This window comes from Scyliorhinus canicula, unplaced genomic scaffold (genome assembly GCF_902713615.1).
Source record: "Scyliorhinus canicula unplaced genomic scaffold, sScyCan1.1, whole genome shotgun sequence".
Classification (NCBI taxonomy): domain Eukaryota; kingdom Metazoa; phylum Chordata; class Chondrichthyes; order Carcharhiniformes; family Scyliorhinidae; genus Scyliorhinus; species Scyliorhinus canicula.
Window position 1 is genome coordinate 20,090 of NW_024055760.1, and position 22,193 is coordinate 42,282.

Here is a 22,193-nt window from a genome sequence, read left to right on the forward strand (position 1 = left end):
GAATCGCAGAAAGTCGGTATGCAGGTACAGCATGCAAGTAAAAAGGCAAATGGAATTTTGGTGTTTATTGCAAAAGGACTGGAGTATAAAAGTATGGGCTGGTTTAGCTCACTAGGCTAAATCGCTGGCTTTTCAAGCAGACCAAGCAGGCCAGCAGTACGGTTCGATTCCCGTACCAGCCTCCCTGAACAGGGGCCGGAATGTGGCGACTAGGGGCTTTTCACAGTAACTTCATTGAAGCCTACTCGCGACAATAAGCGATTTTCATTTCATTTTCAAGTAGGGAAGTATTGTATCCAGTTTTGTTCTCCTGATTTAAGGAAGGATGTGGTGGCCTTGGAGACAGTTCAGAGGAGGCTCACCAGATTGATTCCAGAAATCAAAGGGTTGACGTACGAGGAGAAATCAAACAGTTTGGACTTATACTCGCTGGAGTTTAGAAGGATGTGAGGGGAACTGATCGAGGTATATAAAATACTAAATGGGATTGATAAAGTAAACATAGACCAAATGTTCCCCTTGTGGGGTAATCTAGAATAAGAGATCACGGATATAGGTCGAGAGGCGGTAGATATAGAACTGAGATGAGGAGGAACTACTTCTTGCAGAGGGTGGTGAATTTGTGGAACTCCCGCCCCAGAGTGCAGTGGAATCTGAGTCATTAAGTGGTTTCAAGAAAATATATTCCTGATTTTAAGAATGGATTAAGGGATATGGGGAACATGTGGGGAGGTGGATTTGAGACCAGGAACAGATCAGCCGTGTTCTGATTGAATAACGGAGCAAGTTGACGGGCCAAATTGCCTACTTCTGCTCTTAATTCCTATATTCCTGCGTACTATCCAGAATAAAATTAATGTATCACATCTGCTTCTGTGGATCATTTCAGTGGAAATGTGCTGTCGCTGAAAAAGAGTATCAGCCCACTGGAGTGAACATTGGAAGACTGGCCAGCCCACAGAGAAACCTTCTGACCCCCAACTTCACCAACTGTCAGAATGAACATGGTTCAGTCCTGGATGTGATCAAGAACAGCAAAAATCAGCAGAATCCAACCCCTGTAATTCATAGAATTTACAATGCAGAAGAAGGCCATTCGGCCCATCTAGTGCGCACCGGCTCCTGGAAAGGCCACCCAGGCCCACACCTCCACCCTATCCCCATAACCCAGTAACCCCACCCAACACGAAGGCCAATTTTGGACACTAAGGGCAATTTAGCATAGCCAATCCACCTAACCTACACATCTTTGGACTGTGGGAGGAAACCGGAGCACCCAGAGGAAACCCACGCACACACGGGGAGAACGTGCAGACTCCGCACAGACAGTGACCCAAGCTGGGAATCAAACCTGGGACCCTGGAGCGGTGAAGCAATTGTGCTAACCATTATGCTACTGTGCTGCTCTAATTACTTGTGATCTCGCTGGTGTTTCTGCAGGTAGGATGTACTGCTGAATCCTTTCCCACACGTGGAGCAGGTAAATGGCTTCTCCTTAGTGTGAACTCGCTGGTGTCTCAGTAGGTTGGATGAATTAACAAATCCCTTCCTACACACACAGCAGGTGAATGGCCGCTCCCCAGTGTGAAGTCGCTGATGTGTTACCAAGTTGGATGAATTAATGAATCCTTTCCCACATACTTTGCAGGTGAATGGCCTCATTGCAGTGTGAACTCGCTGGTGTGTCAGCAGATTGGAGGAATTAACAAATCCCTTCTCACACACGGAGCAGGTGAACGGTCTCTCCCCAGTGTGAATTCGCTGGTGTGTTACCAAGTTGGATGAATTAATAAATCCCTTCTCACACACATTGCAGGTGAATGGCTTCTCTGCGGTGTGAACTCGCTGGTGTGTCAGCAAGTTGGATGAATTAGTAAATCCCTTCTCACACACTGAGCAGGTGAACAGCTTCTCCTCAGTGTGAACCCGCTGGTGTGTCAGCCGGTTGGATGAATCTATGAATCCTTGTCTACACACTGAGCAGGTGAATGGCGTCTCCCCGGTGCGAACTCGCCGCTGTGTCAGCCGGTTGGATGAAGCAGTAAATCCCTTCCCACACTGAGAGCAAATGAACAGTCTCTCCCTGGTGTGAGCACATCGATGAGTTTCCAGCCGAGATGGGAAAGTGAATCCTTTCCCACAATCCCCATATTTCCACGGATTCCCCATGGTGCGGGTGTCCGTGACTTGATGCTTTTCCAGTCACACTGATGGTAAAATGGCCGATGGTTTTCCCGTCCTAATGAATCGAGTGACTCTGTCAGATCTCGATCTGAAGTTTGGTTTGAGATTTCTTGCTGCAAATCCTCCCCTTTGAATATCCTGTTAAAGGGGTTTACAAATGTCATCACTGTCAATACAGCTCAGAAATTCAGAACAGACAATTCTAGTGGAACATGCTTTCCTCTCTCGTTCTCCAAAAGCTGTAAATTTCACCTCATGCATCTGTACAAACAAACAAACACACTCTCGCTCTCCATTATCTAATATACACCCTCCCTATTCTCCTGATCGACAGATCAACACACAGCATTTTCAGTTCTCGACCGAGAGATCATAAGATCCTAAGAAATAAGAGGAGTAGGCCATTCGGCCCATCAAGCCTGCTCTTCCAGTTAATATCATGGCTGATCTGATTGTGACCTTAACTTAATTTTCTTCCTGTCACCCATAACCCTCAACTCCCCTGAAGATCAAAAATCTAACTGAGCCTTGGATATATATATTTAATGTATTTTATTCAAAAGTACAAAGGCATGAATCAAAAAACATTGTCAACACCCCACAGTTCAGTTTGTGCAAGTTTTTCCCGGTTCACCCCCTTCCCCCACCACAACAAATAATTCCTCAAACATTGTCTATGAACAGTCCCCACCATGTATCAAAGCCCTCCGCTGATCTGTCAACTCCAACTTGATTGTTTCCAGTCGGAGGAAATCGTACAGGACCCCAGCCAGGCCGCCACCCCTGATGGCGTTGCCGATCGCCAATCCAACAGAATTCCTTCGCCGGGCAATCAGAGAGGTGACCCACAACATCAGCCGTCCTCCCCTCCACCAGCTCTGGCATTTCTGATACCCAAACAATAGTCACCATTGGGTTCGACCTGACCTCTACCCCCACAATCTTTGATTGTGTCCCGAATACCTCCTCACTAACTTCTCACAGCCCCAGAACATATGTGTGAGATTTGCCGGTCCTCGCCCAAACTCTCACATTTGTCTGCCACCCCCTGGAAGAACACACTCATCCTCGTCACATGTATCCAGGGGCTGGTTTAGCTCACTGAGCTAAAGCGCTGGCTTTGAAAGCAGGCCAGCAGTACGGTTCAATTCCCGTACCAGCCTCCCCGAACAGGTGCTGGAATGTGGTGACTAGGGGCGTTTCACAGTAATTTCATTGAAGCCTACTCGTGACAATAAACGATTTTCATTTTTTCATTTCAGTGCACCACCTTAAACTGAATCAAACTCATCCTCGCACACAAGGTTAAATTTACTCTGTGCATCCCTCACTCCACATCCGATCTTGCCCCCCCAGTTCCTCCTCCCATTTATTGTTAATCCTCACCACCTGCACTCCCCCAGCCACCCATGTATATTCCCAATCCTGCCCTCTTCTTCTATGTCCGGGAGCAGCAGCCGCTCCAACAGGGAATACTCCAGCAGCCTGGGAAACCCTCTCCATTGCTTCCATGCAAAGTCCCTCACTTGCATATACCTGAACTCGCTTCCCTTCGGCAGCTCCACCCTCTCCAACAGCTCTGCCAGACCTGCAAACCTCTGCTCCAGATATAGATCGCTGGCCCTCACCAGCCCCACCTCCCTCCACTTCCTATACAGGCCGTCGGCCTCACCTGGCTTAAACCCAAAGTTCCCGCACAGCGGTGCCAGCACCGACATCCTCTCCATCCTAAAGTGTCTCAACTGGTTTCACACCCTAATCATGGACTGCACCACCGGGCTCACCGCGTACCTCCCCGGCGCCAGCAGAAGCGACGCAGTCACCATGGCCTTCAGGCTGGACCCTCTACAGGACTCCTCCTCCATCCTAATCCACTCTAACCCCTCTCCTTCCCACCACCAGCTCACCTTCTCCCCATTCACCGCCCAGTCGCAATACAGCAGGCTTGGTAGTGCCAACCACCCTTTCTGTCTCTGTAACAGGGCCCTCTTCACCCTCGGTACCTTCCCTGCCCATATAAACTCCAAGATTGCTGCCTCTAATTTTAAAAAAAAGGTCTTTGGGATGAAGGTCGGGAGGGTCTGGAATACAAACAGGAACCTTGCCAGAATATTCATTTTAACAGCCTAGACCCTTCCCGCCAATGTCAGGTGTGGTGTATCCCATCTCTTAAAGTCCCCTGACCTCCTCCGCCAACGTTCTCAGGTTCCATTTGTGCATCATTGACCACTTCCCCGGTCACCTGAACTCCCAAATACCCAAACCTGTCCCTGGCTTCCCTAAATAGCAACGCCCCAGATTGGCCCCGAACCGCCGCATTCATTGGAAACACCTCACTCTTCCCGACATTCAACTTATATCCCGAGAAGGCCCTGACCTCTTTAATATATCCATAATTCTCCCCATCCTCTCCAATGAGTCCGACACGAACAGCAGAAGGTTGTCTGCGTATCGCGACACCCAGTGTTCCCTGCTCCCCCCCCCCCCCCCCCCCCCTGCCACTGTACTGACCCCTTAAGGGCCATCGCGAAGGACTCTATATCAGCAGCACATACACATAGCAGCGGATACCCCTGCCTTGTTCCCCTGTACAAACCAAAACTCTGTGAACTCATCTCGTTTGTCTGAACACTCGCCACCGGGGCCACATAACAACAGCCGCACCAATGCCACAAACTTGGGGCCAAACCTTCCCAGAATGTCAGACAGGCGGCGCCACTCCACCCGGTCCAAAGCCGCCTCTGCACAGAGACCCCGCCCCCACATACACGTCACAAAGGTGATGGCCGCGCATGCGCTCGGTTCCCCGCTGAATCAAGATGGTGGAACTGGGCCTGATCCCGGATAAAAGCCTCGCAGTTGCAAACCCGGGAACTGCAGGCTCTTATTCAGACCCTGTGGCCTTCACCAGGTGTTTATAAAGCCTCCGCTCCCTCTCCACCCCGATTCCCGCCTCCATTCCTCTCTCCGCTCCACCGACTCACCCGCCCAAAAAACCGCTCCCGCATTCGGAAGGCTCCAGGCAAAGTGACACTGCGCATGCCCCAGATACAGCACTGCACCTGCGCACTGGCTCCTGTGGCGTGAATAGGGCACATTCACAGCCGCTTAGAATGTTGGGTAATAACCACACCATTGCAAGCTCAATCAGTTCATACAAAATAACTTTATTACCATTGGAGATAAATTGATTTTAAAAATCTCAAATTGTGAATTGGTGATCTGCTATGCTCCATATCTCAAAATTCTCCTGTGCGACCATACAGAGTTTTTTAAAAGCTTTTATATTATTTCCTCTCTCATCTGTGTGGAGTCTGCACGTCCTCCCCGTGTGTGCGTGGGTTTCCTCCGGGTGCTCCGGTTTCCTCCCATAGTCCAAAGATGTGCGGGTTAGGTGGATTGGCCATGCTAAATTGCCCATAGTGTCCTAAAAAGTAAGGTTAAGGGCGGGGGGGGGGGGGTTGTTGGGTTACGGGTATAGGGTGGATACGTGGGTTTGAGTGGGGTGATCATTACTCGGCACAACATTGAGGGCCGAAGGGCCTGTTCTGTGCTGTACTGTTCTATCGATCCCTCCTCTGATGTTTCTGACTCTGGCTGGGTTCAATCACAGTCACTGGTTCCTTTGTCTTTCCCTTTCCATCGTTAATTCTGAATATTCACTGTTTTACATAATATTGCTGCACAAATAAAAGTCATTTGGCTTATCTGTACTGGCTCTTTGGAAGATCTATCCAATTAATCCCACAGCCTTGCTGGCAGAGTCAGAACAATGTAGATCTGCTGATGTGATCCAGTGCTTAATTGAAAAGGTTTTGCAGTTGGATAGTTCACAATCACATTCACCCCTGTGGAAAAATTGATTGTCCAACTTGTTGAGCAGATATCAGGTCCTCACTGTTAGTTATGCACACAGAGCATCTAATTGAGTTAATTCAACAATTGACAGTCCGCACATACCACAGTGACATTATTCATAAAGGGTCAAGTCAAGGGAGTATCTTGATGTGATAGAGTAGATGAATTATGGGGTTACAAAATAAAGGCATTAATATTCTGCAATTTCACAATTCTCACTTGGCTGGAATGTTGCAGTCTGAAAGGGCCCCACATACCTGTCAGAGGAAACAGGACAAGTCCAATAGACCTATTAAAGCCACATCACTGTTCAACTATACTGGGGTTTGTGAATGAATCTGGGTTTTATGAACAAGGTCCGTATCAGTCCGGTTGCTGTTTCGTTGATTCCCAATAACAGCTGTAGTATCTTCATTAAATACCCACCACAGTATTTAGCCCATAAATCGCAGGACATCATCATAATCACAGCCCTTGAAATTGTTCCTGATAAAATTACCAACGATGCTGAAAACTTCATTCACTGTTAGACCCTTACTGAAAATTAATATCTCTGGCAAAAAAGAAAACACACAGCTTATCCATAGCAGAAAGGAAACCACTCACCCTCCACTCCAAACTCTGAAGGATTTGGGATGTTGGTAATAAGAGAGAATTGCTATTTTTAAGGCGAAGGTACATTAGCAGCAGGAGTTACAAAGAACAAAGAAAAGTACAGCACAGGAACAGGCCCTTCGGCCCACCAAGCCCATGCCGACCATCTAAACTAAAATCTTCTACACTTCCTGGGTCCATATCGCTCTATTCCCATCCTATTCATGTATTTGTCCAGATGCCGCTTGAATGTCACTATCGTCCCTGCTTCCGCCATCTCCTCTGGCAGCGTGTTCCAGGCATCCACTACTATCTGTGTAAAAAAAACTTGCCTCGTGCATCTCCTCTAAACCTTGCCCCCCGCACCTTAAACCTATTAGTGAAGTTAGTGAAGAAGGTGATGGTAAAAAACAGGACGACTGACTCACCCGGAAAGCTGCTCTAGAGGAGATTCATGGGATCTACCCAAAATATAAAACACAATCATTGGCACTGGTATGACAGACTCCAGTTAAATCTGAATTTTTAAACTTGTCAGGACCCGGACCCTGGAGTGAGTATGGGAAAGCAGTGGTACACCATCGCAAAGGCTTTCCCTCAGCAAGTAAGGTCTCACCTATCCTACATGATGGGGGTTTCTATTACAAAACAGTTCTAATTTGACTTGCATCACACCTTGATGTCTTGCAAAATAATGAATTTTGTTTCGGGATCAGATTTGGGGAGTGTTTCTCTTTCCTGTCCCCATATGTTCATAATTACTACTGGTGGCTGAGGAAACACCAGGATGTTCATCAGCATCTGAACCTGTGCCCCAACTGATCTAGCTGTGTGACAGGAAGACTAATTAGGATGTTCGACATCATGATCTGGATAAATTGGGAGAACAAATCTTTTATTGGCTATTCACAAATGAGGGAAGGAAGCACAGTGGCTGTGTTGCCATGGAGATAAATGTGTCAGGTAAAAAGTGAAAAACGTCCGCTAACTAGATTGAAAATAAATACTGTGCTTTATTTTTTTAACAGGGACAAGAAGTGGATGGTCATCATGCTCGTGTACTGTGTCCAGGCTGAAATTCTGTTCTTGTCATATGGTCATCACCCTCCCTTCCCCACCGACTCCTCTAATTGTCCTTTCTGAGCTCCAGCCAGGTGATATTATACATTAAGGGGGAAAGACAAAGAGCTGTATCAGGGGAAGGTGCTACTCCAGAGGTTTCTCTGGGGTAGTTCCCTCCATGCCTGAATCATGAATACACTGTTATTACCTGACTCTGTGTCTCCTGTGGTTAGTTGGAAGAAGGCATGTGCTCAGATCTGTACACAATATTCCAACTGAAGTCTAAATAGTGTCTTGTACAAGTTTACCATAACCAGCTTGTTCCTGTAGTTTATGCCCTTATTAAGCTAGCTCATATTATATGCTTTAACTGCTCTCTTTACCTATAAAAAACTCCAGCAAATTAATTAAACATGATTTCCCCTTTAGATATCCATGCTGGTTCTACCAAATAAGTCCTCATTTTTCCATGTGGTTATTAATTCTATCTTTTCACAGTAACTTCACAGGAGCTTTTCACAGTAACTTCATTGCAGTGTTAATGTCAGCCTACTTGTGACAATAAAGATTACTTTATCTGGAATAATTGATACTTGAAGCATGCCGAACAACTGGTGTTAGACTAGTTGGTCTGTAATTGCTGGGGCTATCCTTACAACCCTTTTTGAATAAAGGTTTGTAATTCTCCAGTCTGGCACTGCCAGGAAAGACTGAGAGATCATTTCTAGCGCCCCTGAAATTTACATTTTCATTTCAACCCTTCCTCCTTATCAATTTTGAACCTATCTGGGGACTGCACTTCCTAGTCTGTCTGCATGGCCTGGGTACCATTTATCTCATTGGTAAATGTAAGCAGTTAGTTTTGTTTCACTTTGAGCAGCGTGACAGTTCCTGGGTGAGATTCTCCATCGGCTGACACCGGAATCGCAAAACGTGATTGAGTGGAGAATTGGTTCTGACTCCAAAATCACGGCGGGCACCGATTTCATGCCAAATCACAATTATCCATCACATCTACAGTGGTGTCAATACATTTCAGAATGCACACACAGTTAGACACCATTTGCAAATCATTAGGGTGGCACAGTGGTTAGCACTGTGCCACCTCCAGGTTTTGCAGGTTTTGCAGCTCCGGGTTCCCAGGTTCAATTCCCAGCTAGGGAATTCCAGCTCCAGGTTCCCAGGTTCAATTCCCAGCTAGCCTGTGCAAAGTCTGCAAGTTCTCCCCATGTCTGCATGGTTTTCCTCCGGGTGCTCCAGTTTCCTTCCACAGTCCAAAGATGTGCAGGTTAGGTGGATTTTCTTTTCTTTTTTTAAATATAAATTTAGAGTACACAATTCATTTTTTCCAATTAAGGGGCAATTTAGCATGTTCAATCCACCTACCTTGCACATCTTTAGGTTGTGGGGGCGAAACCCACGCGAACATGGGGAGAATGTGCAAACTCCACACGGACAATGACCCAGAGTCGGGATCGAACCTGGGACCTCAGCGCCATGAGACTGCAGTGCTACTACTGCACCAACATGCTACCCACCACGTTAGGTGGATTTGCCATGCCAAATTGCCCTCAGTTATCAAAATCATTGGGTGGGGTTACGTGGATAAGGTGGAGGTGTGGACTTGGGTAGGGTGCTCTTGCCAAGGGCTGCTGCAGACTCGATAGCCCCCATGGCCTCCTTATGCACTGTAAATTCTAGAATTCTATGATTAGTGGACCTGACCGAGTATTCTCCACGGCCTCCATGATTCTCTGCCTCCAATGTGCCAAATTCCTGACGGCGAGGTTCACTTGTGCATTTAAAAATTGTGAAACAGGCACCATCACTGATGAGGGGATAGGGAACGTGTGCAACATTGTCATAGTTCGATGACATTTGTGCCGCTGGGCGGGGGGGGGGGGGGGGGGGGGGGGGGGGGATGCTTCTACCAGGGTTGGGGGAGTAGCTGGGGATAGCCAGGATTTCAGCTGTGGGGTGGACTGGCACGGAGCATCATTACCGCAACCTGCAAGGTAACCATGCAGCTCTGTATACCGGTTACTGCCCATTGTGAACTTAGAGCCACAGGTCTCACGGGTCTCACGGTAGCATGGTGGTTAGCATCAATGCTTCACAGCTCCAGGTTCCCAGGTTCGGTTCCCGGCTGGGTCACTGTCTGTGTGGAGTCTGCACATCCTCCCCGTGTGCGCGTGGGTTTCCTCCGGGTGCTCCGGTTTCCTCCCACAGTCCAAAGATGTGCGGGTTAGGTGGATTGGCCATGCTAAATTGCCCGTAGTGTAAGGTTAATGGGGGGATTGTTGGCTTACGGGTATACGGGTTACGTGGGTTTAAGTGGGGTGATCATTGTTCAGCACAACATCGAGGGCCGAAGGGCCTGTTCTGTGCTGTACTGTTCTATGTTCTAGGTCACATGGGTGTCCCCCCCGGCACCACGCTATGTGCCCTCTGGCCTCAGCCGAGCAAGGTGGTGCGCTCCAGCGTAACCAGTGCCATCTTGTTGGCTGGGATGAGTATGTGAGAGGAGTGTAATATGTATATGCGACTACAGCTTGTCAGCCTCCCGAGTGCCAATCACAGACCCGGTGAGTCCCACACCATTTCTCAATGGCATCGCTTGGATGTTCCATGTGGCTCCGGTGCTAAGCCCTCCAAAGTCACTGAATCGGTCCACGTACGGCGCCAGTTTTGCTGCCGTGGAAGTCCACAAATCCTGCCCCTGCATCACTTAGTCTCAGGAATGGAGAGTCTCGCCCACTGTGATTCATTGTTTTAAAGCTCCTACTGCACCTTTAAACAGGTAACGGTAAATGAGAGCAAACTGATGCCCAGTGACCCAAAAACAAGACACTGTGGACAGTCCCTCTCTGCCAGTGGCGTGCAGAGGGGGGGGGGGGGGGGGGGGGGGGGGGGGCCGACGGTGCGCTGGCCCCGGGCAGCCGTTGGATGGGGGCAGCAGCGTGAGAGAACGGAGCGCGCCTGCGCAACGCGGTCGGCCGGAGCGCGCCTGCGCAACGCGGTCGGCCGGAGCGCGCCTGCGCAACGCGGTCGACCGGAGCGCGCCTGCGCACCGCGGTCGGGTGGAGCGCGCCTGCGCACCGCGGTCGGCCGGAGCACGCCTGCGCACCGCGGTCGGGTGGAGCGCGCCTGCGCACAGCGGTTGGCCGGAGCGCGCCTGCGCACCGCGGTCGGCCGGAGCGTGCCTGCGCACCGCGGTCGGGTGGAGCTTTGGACTCGGCGGCTGGAGAAGGAGCAGAAAGGGCGCGAATTCTCCAGAATCGACGGCAATGCCACCATGGGTGAGTTTTATTTATTCTTTATCTTTATATTTTGATCTATTTTAAAACTCTTCTCTGCACCCTCTCTGTAGCTGTCAACTTACTAAACTGTCGTGCCCAGAATTTGACATTTGGGCCATGGGCACCCATTTGGGACAGAACCAGTATTTTATAAAGATTCATCATGGCCTCTTAACTTTTGCCCTCTTACCCTTTATACTTAAAGCCCAGGGTCCTATAAATGGGAGATTCTCAGAGACTTGACTGCAAGCTGCTGGAGCTCGGATCTTGAACAGAGCTTTTATATCTGGATTTGGGGACCCTTTATGCACTGGCATAGTGCAAAAACAGGCCCCACATGACCAGGGTTTTGTGAAGAAGAAGGGATCTGGAAATGCGTTGACTGTGAAAATTATATTTGTGGAAATTGGGTGAAGTAGTTTGATGAGACTTGGTGCTAAAGCTTTAGAGAAATGAAGATGGAATTTGATTTGAAGTTCAACGTTTTGAAGGATATTGTGGCTGAAATGAAAGCGATACGTGCTGAATGAGCTGACCAAAATGTGTGAGATATGTCTTTGTATCTGGTATGTGTAATTTATCGGTCATATTATTGCAATTTTCCTGTTAATTCATGTTTAATTTACGTTGATTTTGGTGTGATTGCTAATATAAAAGTGAAGTCTTGTATATTGGTCTTAGTTGGGTGGTTTGTAGTTTGTTTCCACAAGGGTCATAACAGTATTTCCATGATGTTCCTGCTCTTATCCTTCTCCATGGGGGTTGCAGAGGAGGGAGGCACAACTTTCGAGACATAACATCTCACCCATTGCTGCAAAGCAAAATGACTGAAGAAGAGAACAATATCCTTGAATCCCAGCGCTAAGGGGAAATTGACTAACTCTTACAGCGCAATTTAACCTCAGGCAGCCGTCCTATACCTTAGAGATGACCTAGAGGCAGCTTGGGGCCTGTCGTGAAGGTGAGTGAGTGCCTTTAAATTTGCTTACCTTTCACCGGGAGCAGGGTTTGAGGGAATATCAGGTAAGCTCTTCGTTTCTTTTTCTTCTTCTTGTTTTTTTTAAAATCTAGAGGTGATGTCAGGGAAGGCAGTACAATGCTCCTCCTGCAGAATGTTTGAGGTGAGGGACACCGTCAGTGTCCCTGCTGATTTCATCTGTGGGAAGTGCACCCAACTCCAGATCCTCAAAAACCGTGTTAGGGACCTGGAGCTTGAGCTGGATGAACTTCGGATCATTCGGGAGGCAGAGGGGGTCATAGATAGGAGCTTCAGGGAAGTAGTTACACCAAAGACTGGAGATAGATGGGTAACTGTAAGAGGGACTGGGAAGAAGCAGTCAGTGCAGGGACCCCCTCCGGTCGTTCCCCTGAGTAACAAGTATACCGTTTTGGATACTTGTGGGGGGGACGACTTACCAGGGGTAAGCCATGGGGTACGGGCCTCTGGCACGGAGTCTGTCCCTGTTGCTCAGAAGGGAAGGGGGGAAAGGAGTAGGACATTAGTAATTGGGGACTCAATAGTCAGGGGCACAGATAGGAGATTTTGTGGGAGCGAGAGAGACTCACGTTTGGTATGTTGCCTCCCAGGTGCAAGGGTACGTGATGTCTCGGATCCTGTTTTCCGGGTCCTTAAGGGGGAGGGGGAGCAGCCCCAAGTCGTAGTCCACATTGGCACTAACGACATAAGTAGGAAAGGGGACAAGGATGTCAGGCAGGCCTTTAGGGAGCTAGGATGGAAGCTCAGAGCGAGAACAAACAGAGTTGTTATCTCTGGGTTGTTGCCCGTGCCACGTGATAGTGAGATGAGGAATAGGGAGAGAGAGCAATTAAACACGTGGCTACAGGGATGGTGCAGGCGGGAGGGATTCAGATTTCTGGATAACTGGGGCTCTTTCTGGGGAAGGTGGGACCTCTATAGACAGGATGGTCTACATCTGAACCTGAGGGGCACCAATATCCTGGGGGGAGATTTGTTAGTGCTCTTTGGGGGGGTTTAAACTAATTCAGCAGGGGCATGGGAACCTGGATTGTAGTTTTGGGGTACGGGAGATTGAGAGTATAGAGGTCAGGAGCACAGATTTGACTTCGCAGGAGGGTGCCAGTGTTCAGGTAGGTGGTTTGAAGTGTGTCTACTTCAATGCCAGGAGTATACGAAATAAGGTAGGCGAACTGGCAGCATGGGTTGGTACCTGGGACTTCGATGTTGTGGCCATTTCAGAGACATGGATAGAGCAGGGACAGGAATGGTTGTTGCAGGTTCCGGGGTTTAGGTGTTTTAGTAAGGTCAGAGAAGGGGGCAAAAGAGGGGGAGGTGTGGCGCTGCTTGTCAAGGACAGTATTACAGTGGCGGAAAGGATGCTAGATGGGGACTCTTCTTCCGAGGTAATATGGGCTGAGGTTAGAAACAGGAAAGGAGAGGTCACCCTGTTGGGAGTTTTCTATAGGCCACCTAATAGTTCTAGGGATGTAGAGGAAAGGATGGCGAAGATGATTCTGGAAAAGAGCGAAAGTAACAGGGTAGTTGTTACGGGAGACTTTAACTTTCCAAATATTGACTGGAAAAGATATAGTTCGAGTACATTAGATGGGTCGTTCTTTGTACAATGTGTGCAGGAGGGTTTCCTGACACAATATGCTGATAGGCCAACAAGAGGCGAGGCCACATTGGATTTGGTTTTGGGTAATGAACCAGGCCAGGTGTTAGATCTGGAGGTAGGTGAGCACTTTGGAAACAGTGACCACAATTCGGTGACCTTTACGTTAGTGATGGAAAGGGATAAGTATACCCCGCAGGGCAAGAGGTATCGCTGGGGGAAGGGCAATTATGATGCCATTAGACATGACTTAGGATGTGTAGGTTGGAGAAGTAGGCTGCAAGGGTTGGGCACACTGGATATGTGGAGCTTGTTCAAGGAACAGCTATTACATGTTCTTGATAAGTACGTACCAGTCAGGCAGGGAGGAAGGGGTCGAGCGAGGGAACCGTGGTTTACCAAATAAGTGGAATCTCTTGTTAAGAGGAAGAAGGAGGCCTTTGTGAAGATAAGGCGTGAAGTTTCCGTTGGGGCGCTTGATAGTTACAAGGAAGTGAGGAAGGATCTAAAGAGAGAGCTAAGACAAGCAAGGAGGGGACATGAGAAGTCTTTAGCAGATAGGATCAAGGAAAACCCAAAAGCTTTCTATAGGTATGTCAGGAATAAAAGAATGACTAGGGTAAGAGTAGGGCCAGTCAAGGACAGTGGTGGGAAGTTGTGTGTGGAGGCTGAGGAGATAAGCGAGATACTAAATGAATACTTTTCGTCAGTATTCACTCAGGAAAAAGATAATATTGTGGAGGAGAATGCTGAGACCCAGGCTATTAGAATAGATGGCATTGAGGTGCGTAGGGAAGAAGTGTTGGCAATTCTGGACAAGGTGAAAATAGATAAGTCCCCGGGGCCTGATGGGATGTGTCTTAGGATTCTCTGGGAAGCCAGGGAAGAGATTGCTGAGCCTTTGGCTTTGATTTTTAGGTCATCATTGGCTACAGGAATAGTGCCAGAGGACTGGAGGATAGCAAATGTGGTCCCTTTGTTCAAGAAGGGGAGTAGAGATAACCCCGGTAACTATAGGCCGGTGAGCCTAACGTCTGTGGTGGGTAAAGTCTTGGAGAGGATTATAACAGATACAATTTATAATCATCTAGATAGGAATAATATGATTAGGGATAGTCAGCATGGTTTTGTGAAGGGTAGGTCATGCCTCACAAACCTTATCGAGTTATTTGAGAAGGTGACTGAACAGGTAGACGAGGGTAGAGCAGTTGATGTGGTGTATATGGATTTCAGTAAAGCATTTGATAAGGTTCCCCACGGTCGGCTATTGCAGAAAATACGGAGGCTGGGGATTGAGGGTGATTTAGAGATGTGGATCAGAAATTGGCTAGTTGAAAGAAGACAGAGAGTGGTAGTTGATGGGAAATGTTCAGAATAGAGTTCAGTTACGAGTGGCGTACCACAAGGATCTGTTCTGGGGCCATTGCTGTTTGTCATTTTTATAAATGACCTAGAGGAGGGCGAAGAAGGATGGGTGAGTAAATTTGCAGACGACACTAAAGTCGGTGGAGTTGTAGACAGTGCGGAAGGATGTTGCAGGTTACAGAGGGACATAGATAAGCTGCAGAGCTGGGCTGAGAGGTGGCAAATGGAGTTTAATGTGGAGAAGTGTGAGGTGATTCACTTTGGAAAGAATAACAGGAATGCGGAATATTTGGCTAATGGTAAAATTCTTGGTAGTGTGGATGAGCAGAGGGATCTCGGTGTCCATGTACATAGATCCCTGAAAGTTGCCACCCAGGTTGATAGGGTTGTGAAGAAGGCCTATGGTGTGTTGGCCTTTATTGGTAGAGGGATTGAGTTCCGGAGCCATGAGGTCATGTCGCAGTTGTACAAAACTCTAGTACGGCCGCATTTGGAGTATTGCGTACAGTTCTGGTCGCCTCATTATAGGAAGGACGTGGAAGCTTTGGAACGGGTGCAGAGGAGATTTACCAGGATGTTGCCTGGTATGGAGGGAAAATCTTATGAGGAAAGGCTGATGGACTTGAGGTTGTTTTCGTTAGAGAGAAGAAGGTTAAGAGGTGACTTAATAGAGGCATACAAAATGATCAGAGGGTTAGATAGGGTGGACAGCGAGAGCCTTCTCCCGCGGATGGAGGTGGCTAGCACGAGGGGACATAGCCTTAAATTGAGGGGTAATAGATATAGGACAGAGGTCAGAGGTGGGTTTTTTACGCAAAGAGTGGTGAGGCCGTGGAATGCCCTACCTGCAACAGTAGTGAACTCGCCAACATTGAGGGCATTTAAAAGTTTATTGGATAAGCATATGGATGATAAGGGCACACAGTCCAAAGATGTGCGGGTTAGGTGGATTGGCCATGCTAAATTGCCCGTAGTGTAAGGTTAATGGGGGGATTGTTGGGTTACGGGTATACGGGTTACGTGGGTTTAAGTAGGGTAATCATTGCTCGGCACAACATCGAGGGCCGAAGGGCCTGTTCTATGCTGTACTGTTCTATGTTCTATGTTCTATAGTGTAGGTTAGATGGCCTTTAGTTTTTTTCCATGTCGGTGCAACATCGAGGGCCGAAGGGCCTGTACTGCGCTGTATTGTTCTATGTTCTAAAGATAAAGAGGTCAGTGAATAGCTCTAGAACGGGTGCAACTACGTTTTCTATAGGTGTTTTGGTGATATTTAATGAAATATTTACGTGGGGCTTTCAATCAAGATTTGCCCCGGGCATCACCAGACCTCTGCACGCCACTGCTCTCTGCCCTGTTCTTTTGTGAAGTCAGCTCTTGAATTGTGTGAACATAGTTTCAGATTTCCACATTTCAGTAACAAATGTTGAAATGTTTGCTCCATACCCACAGGGTTTCATCTGTTTAAAGCCACAAACAGAAAGGTCCAGTTTTCTCCTGGGGTTTGAGACAAATCAGCTTCCAAAATGACGCCGAGTTTCAGCCAATGAGGGAGATCGCGGCTCAGCCCCGCCCCTCATTCATTCTGATTGGTGGGAGAATGAGTAGCTCGCGCTCGGTACTCCAGTCCCGCCCCCTCTTCCAATTAGTCCGGAAATGCCGTCAATCAGCCGGGCCTTGGTTCCGGAGCATGCGCAGAGCTGGACACCAATGCGCAGGCGTCGTGTCAAAGAGTTTGGAGCATGCGCAGTGTGATTGATGCCTGGGCCCTTGTTTGTCCCGGAGAAGCGGAGTCAGCGTCAGGCGGTGGGTGGGAGGATTTGGAAACACTTTGTGGATCCGCAAACCCTTCACCATCATTGTCAGCTCCCTGGTTTGCAGCTGCGGAGCTTCTCCCTCCCTCCCGGGAACAGGCCCAGGTTAACGGGCACCATCCTGCTTCACACTGGAGGGTGGTTCACATCACAGGATGGGGGAGGGGGGATAATAAATAAGAGCTCACACTTTGCACTCAAATCAATGACGACTCTGATCTCTGCCAAGGAAGGAAACCCTGGCAGGTGGGTGGGGAGGATTCACAAACACCCGCTGGAGGCCCCAAACCCCCTGTATGCCGACGGTGATGGATTTTGTAAAATTATTTTTACAGGATATTAACAGACATGAAACTCAAACCAAACTTCACATCAAGATGCTGCAGTGATTTGATTAATCAGAATCTGAATATCATCAGCCTTTGTATACAGAAGGAGAAATCTTTGTTCCGTTCTGTCTGTGGAAAAAGATCTGAGCCATCAGTGTTACTGAGAAAGCACCGAGATTCGCAAATACCCGAGAGAGAGTTTCCAATGTGCTGACCCTGGAAAGAGCTTTCACCAGCCTGAAAGCAAAACCATGGCATTCACAGTGAGTAGTCACCCTGGACATATCCTGTGTCAACGAGGCTTCAACATTACCCAACCTGGAGACACACGAGGACACTCATATCATGGAGAAACTATTGAAATGTGGGGACTGTGGGAAGGGATTCAATTACCCATCTGCATTGGATATTCATCGACGCATTCACACTGGAGAGAGGCCTTACACCTGCACTGTGTGTGGGAAAGGATTTGCTTACTCATCCAGCCTGTATACACATCAGCGTGTTCATACTGGCGAGAGGCCATTCACTTGCCTCGAATGTGGGAAGGGATGTAATGCTTTATCAAGCCTTCTGATTCACCAGCAAGTTCACTCTGATCAGAGACCGTTTCAATGTTCTGATTGTGACAAAAACTTTAAAAGCACAAAGGACTTGTTGAGACACCAGCGTACTCACATGGAGGTGAGGCCTTTCACCTGCTCAGTGTGTGGGAAGGGATTCACTCAGTCATCCCACCTTCTAACACACCAACTTGTTCACTTTGATAAGAGACCTTTTCAATGTTCGCACTGTGAGAAGTGTTTTAAAAGTAAAAACGATTTACAAGCCCATCAACGCACACACACTAGGGAGAAGCCGTTCACCTGCTCTCTCTGTCAGAGGAGATTTGGACGTTTATCCCAGCTACAGACACACCAGCGAGTTCACTCTGATCAGAGACCAGTTCAATGTTCTGATTGTGAGAAGAGCTTTAAAAGCAAACAGGATCTGGTGACACACCAGCGAGTTCACACTGGAGAGCGGCCATTCACCTGCTCTGTGTGTGGGAAGGGATTTACCCATTCATCCCACCGTCTGAGACACCAGCGCATTCACACTGGAGAGAGGCCGTTCATTTGCTCTGTGTGTGGTAAGGGATTTGCTGATTCGCCCCACCTTCTGATACACGAGCGAATTCACACTGGAGAAAGACCTTTCACTTGCTCCATGTGTGGAAAGGGATTCACTCAGCCATCCCAGCTTGCTGTACATCAACTTGTTCACACTGATCACAGACCTTTTAAATGTTCTGACTGTGAGAAGAGCTTTAAGTGCACAAAGGACCTTCTGAGACACCACCAAGTTCACACTGGGGAGAGGTCATTCACCTGCTCCATGTGTGGGAAGAGATTTGCTCAGTCTTCCCACCTGCTGAGACACTGGCAGGTTCACACTGGGGAGAGATCATTCAGCTGCTCCATGTGTGGGAAGAGATTTGCTCGGTCATCCAATCTGCTGAGACACCAGCGAGTTCACAAGTCACTGCAGGGGTTAGATTCTGCTTTTGCTGCTGCTGTTAATACCATGCAGTACTGAACCATGTTTATTCTGTTATTAAGGAGGTTGGAGTGGGCACTTAGATAATCTCAGTGCAATTAGGCAGAATCAATATAATTTATGAAAGGGAAATCATGTTTGACTAATTTATTGGAGTTCTTTGAGGAAGTAACAAGCAATGTGGATAAAGGGGGACCTGTGGATGTGATGTATTTAGATTTCCAGCAGGCACTTGACAAGGTGCCACTTAATGTTCACTCCACAAAACAAAAGCCCATTGTGTAGCTGGTAACAGCATGGACAGAGGATTGGTTAGCGAATAGGAAACATTGTGGAGGTAAAAACGAGTCATTTTTGATGTAACCTGTGGAGTGCCACAGGGATCAGGACTGGAGGCTCAACTATTTTCAGGACTTGGTTGACAAGATCAAAAGTACGGTTGCAAAATTTGCTGTTGCGACAAAGGTATGGAGTAAGATAAGTTGTGAGTGACCATAAGGAGTCTGTAAAGGGTGCAGATAGGGTAAATAAGTGAGCTACAATTTGGCAGATTGAACACAGTGTGAGGAAATGTGAACTTGTTCACTTTTGCAGGAAGAATAAAAAAGCAACATATTGGATTTAATTTATTTACTGTCACGCGTAACGAGGTACAGTGAAAAATATTGCTCTACGCACAGCTCAGGCAGATCATTCCATACATGAAAATAAAATGCATACGGCAAACATAAAATACACAATGTAAATACATAGACACAGACATAGGGTGAAGCATACGGAGTGTAGTATTACTCAGTAGAGAAGATGTGTGAAGAGAATGTAAAAGAGAAAGGTTAGTGATAGTGTTAGTGTTAGAATTAAGTTTTAAGAGATTAGTATGATTATCGGAGATGTAAGAAGTGGATCTGTGTGAGAGAGCTCACAGAGAGTCGCCACACTCCGGCGCCATCTTGCATTGCTTATTTAAATACACAGAGATTGCAGCTCCGAGGTACAGAGGGATCTGGATGTACTGATACATGAATCAGGACCAGTTACTCTGCAGATACAGTACATGATTGGGAAGGTAAAGGGAATGTTGCTGTTTATTGCAAGGGGAAAGTACTGCAGTTGTACAGGGTATTGGTGAGACCACATCCAAAGTACTGTGTACGGTTTTGGTCTCCTTCTTTCAGAAAGGACATAATTTAATTTGAAACTGGTCAGAGACGGTTTACTTGACCGGGTGAGGAGTTATCATAGGAGGAAAACTTGGCGAAGCTGTGACTGTATCCACTTGAGTTTGGAAGAATGAGAGGGGATCTGATTGAACAATATGGGGCTGGATTCTCCCATTCTGGGGTTATAGCCCACGCCGGCGTGGGAACGGTGGCATTTTACACCAGACAAAATGGTATAAAACGGTTACCGATTCCCCGTTTTGCTGGGGGCTAGCATGTCGGCTGCGTAGAGCACCCGGCTCTAGCTGCCAATATGCCCTGGAGAATTGCCGGGTCTGTGGCCGCACATGCGCTTGGCGGCCCCTGAGCAGCCGCGCTGTGCTACTTGGCAGAGGCCACTCGCGGACCCGGCCTGCGAAATAATGCCTCCCCTTTGGCTGGCTCGCACGTCACGCACCACCCCCACAGTGCCCCCAGCCCCAAATAAAGAACTCCCTGCCCATGGATCAGCCCTCCCCCGACTGTGGCGGCGCTGGACTGAGTCCGCAGCTGCCATGCCGAGTTCCCGACAGGATGGGACCACACGCGACCCACACCGTCGGGAACTTGGCTGGTCGGGGGCGGAGCATCCGGAGGCGGATCTCAGGCAAAATTCTGAGGCCATCGATACGTGGCGCAGCGTACCATTGTGATTTAAACAGTGATTGATAAAGGTTCAGCATAACTTACCTGCTTTTAAAAAAAATAAATTTAGAGTACCAAACTCATTTTTTCCAATTAAGTGGCAATTTAGCATGTTCAATCCCCCTACCCTGCACATCTTTGGGTTGTGGGGGTTGAGACCCACGCAGACACGGGGAGAACGTGCAAATTCCAAACGGACAGTGACCCAGAGCCCGGATCGAACCTGGGACCTCAGCGTCGTAAGGCAGAAATGCTAACCACTGTGCCACCGTGCTGCCCGCCTTACCTGCTTTTAACTCAACGACTCTACATGTTATCCGTGTCTGCGTGGGTTTTCTCCGCGTGTTCCGGTTTCCTCCCAAAAGTCCCGAAAGATGTGCTTGTTAGGTGAATTAGACATTCTGAATTCTTCCTCAGTGTACCCGAACAGGCGCCAGTATGTGGTGACGAGGGGATTTTCACAGTAACTTCATTGCTGTGTTAATGTAAGCCGACTTGTGACACTAATAAAGATTATTATTAATATCCACCTTGTTAATGTGCAATCAATTTTTACCTCTCTTTATTTCTTTAATATTAATCAGTTTTGACGGGCTGTGGTGTAACCCTGTGTTTGGAGTTTGTCTCATGGTGGTAACATTGAACATCGAGGTGATAGAAGAACACAGACCGTGGATATCTGAAGAACTATACCAAACTGCATTATGGGCTCAAAATGCAAAGTATGGTGGTCAATTTAGTCAAGTCACAGCCTTTCCAGAATTAGCAATGGCTACAAATGAGTTGAATTGTGCAGGAGAACTCGCCTCAACCTGTGAGAAAGATGTGTTTGTTTGACGTGATAAAGGTGGTTGGAGCAGTCAATGCTTATATAGTACATTGTATATCTTGTGTTGCCCTATTATATATTTTCTTGAATTTTATTTAATTCCCTTTTCTTCCCATGTACTGAATGATCTGTTGAGCTGCTTTCAGAAAAATACTTTTCACTGTATCTCGGTACACGTGACAATAAACAAATCCATCCATCCATCCATCCATCTGTGGATTGATAACAGTGTCAGAGGTCACAAAGTAGAGTTAGGCTCACTCAATTCGTTCAGACATCACCTTGTAAGAGGCCCAGGACATAAGAACAATGGAGAAGACAATGATGTCATTGAAAACCAATTAAATGGGCTTAAAACAGGTCTTACCTAACAGTTTTTATTCCTTTACCGAGGTCAAAGCCCACATCCCGTTAATGAATGAAACAAAGGTGTGTGTCTCTATCTAAATCAGCATTTATTGCCCATCCCTAATTGCCCTTGAGAAGGTGGTGGTGAGCTGACTTCTTGAACTGCTGCAGTCCCTATGGTGTCACCCACAGTGCGGTTAGGGAGGAAGTACCAGGATTCTGACCCAGGGACAGTGAAGGAACGGCGATATATTTCCACAGCAAGATGGTGAGTGTTACAATCCCAGTGATGTAATAACTGGATGGGAAGATCCCAGAATGGGAACCCTGGCTCAAAAGACTCTAACTTTGTTTAGAAAATGTGAAGCAACAGAGTCACAGGATTGCCAATTAGCTTTCAACAACAAAAATAAACATTTATTAAACATGAAAAGTCTGGCTATGATACAAAATTCCTTCACTCCTACTTATCTTCACAAACGTGCACAAATTTCAAGGACAACACAGGTTACTACATATCTTTTGCTTTAATGT

The 22,193-nt window shown here is 47.6% G+C and overlaps 1 protein-coding gene across 1 annotated transcript; it reads left to right on the plus strand.

Moving 5' to 3' along the window:
* The first annotated feature begins 17,044 nt into the window (after positions 1–17,044).
* On the plus strand, positions 17,045–21,514 carry LOC119960999 (zinc finger protein 436-like). The gene is made up of 2 exons (XM_038788542.1): positions 17,045–18,231; positions 21,067–21,514. Exons 1-2 carry the CDS (start codon positions 17,445–17,447, stop codon positions 21,117–21,119), a joined length of 840 nt encoding a protein of 279 aa, XP_038644470.1. The 5' UTR covers positions 17,045–17,444; the 3' UTR covers positions 21,120–21,514.
* The last annotated feature ends 679 nt before the right edge of the window (positions 21,515–22,193 follow it).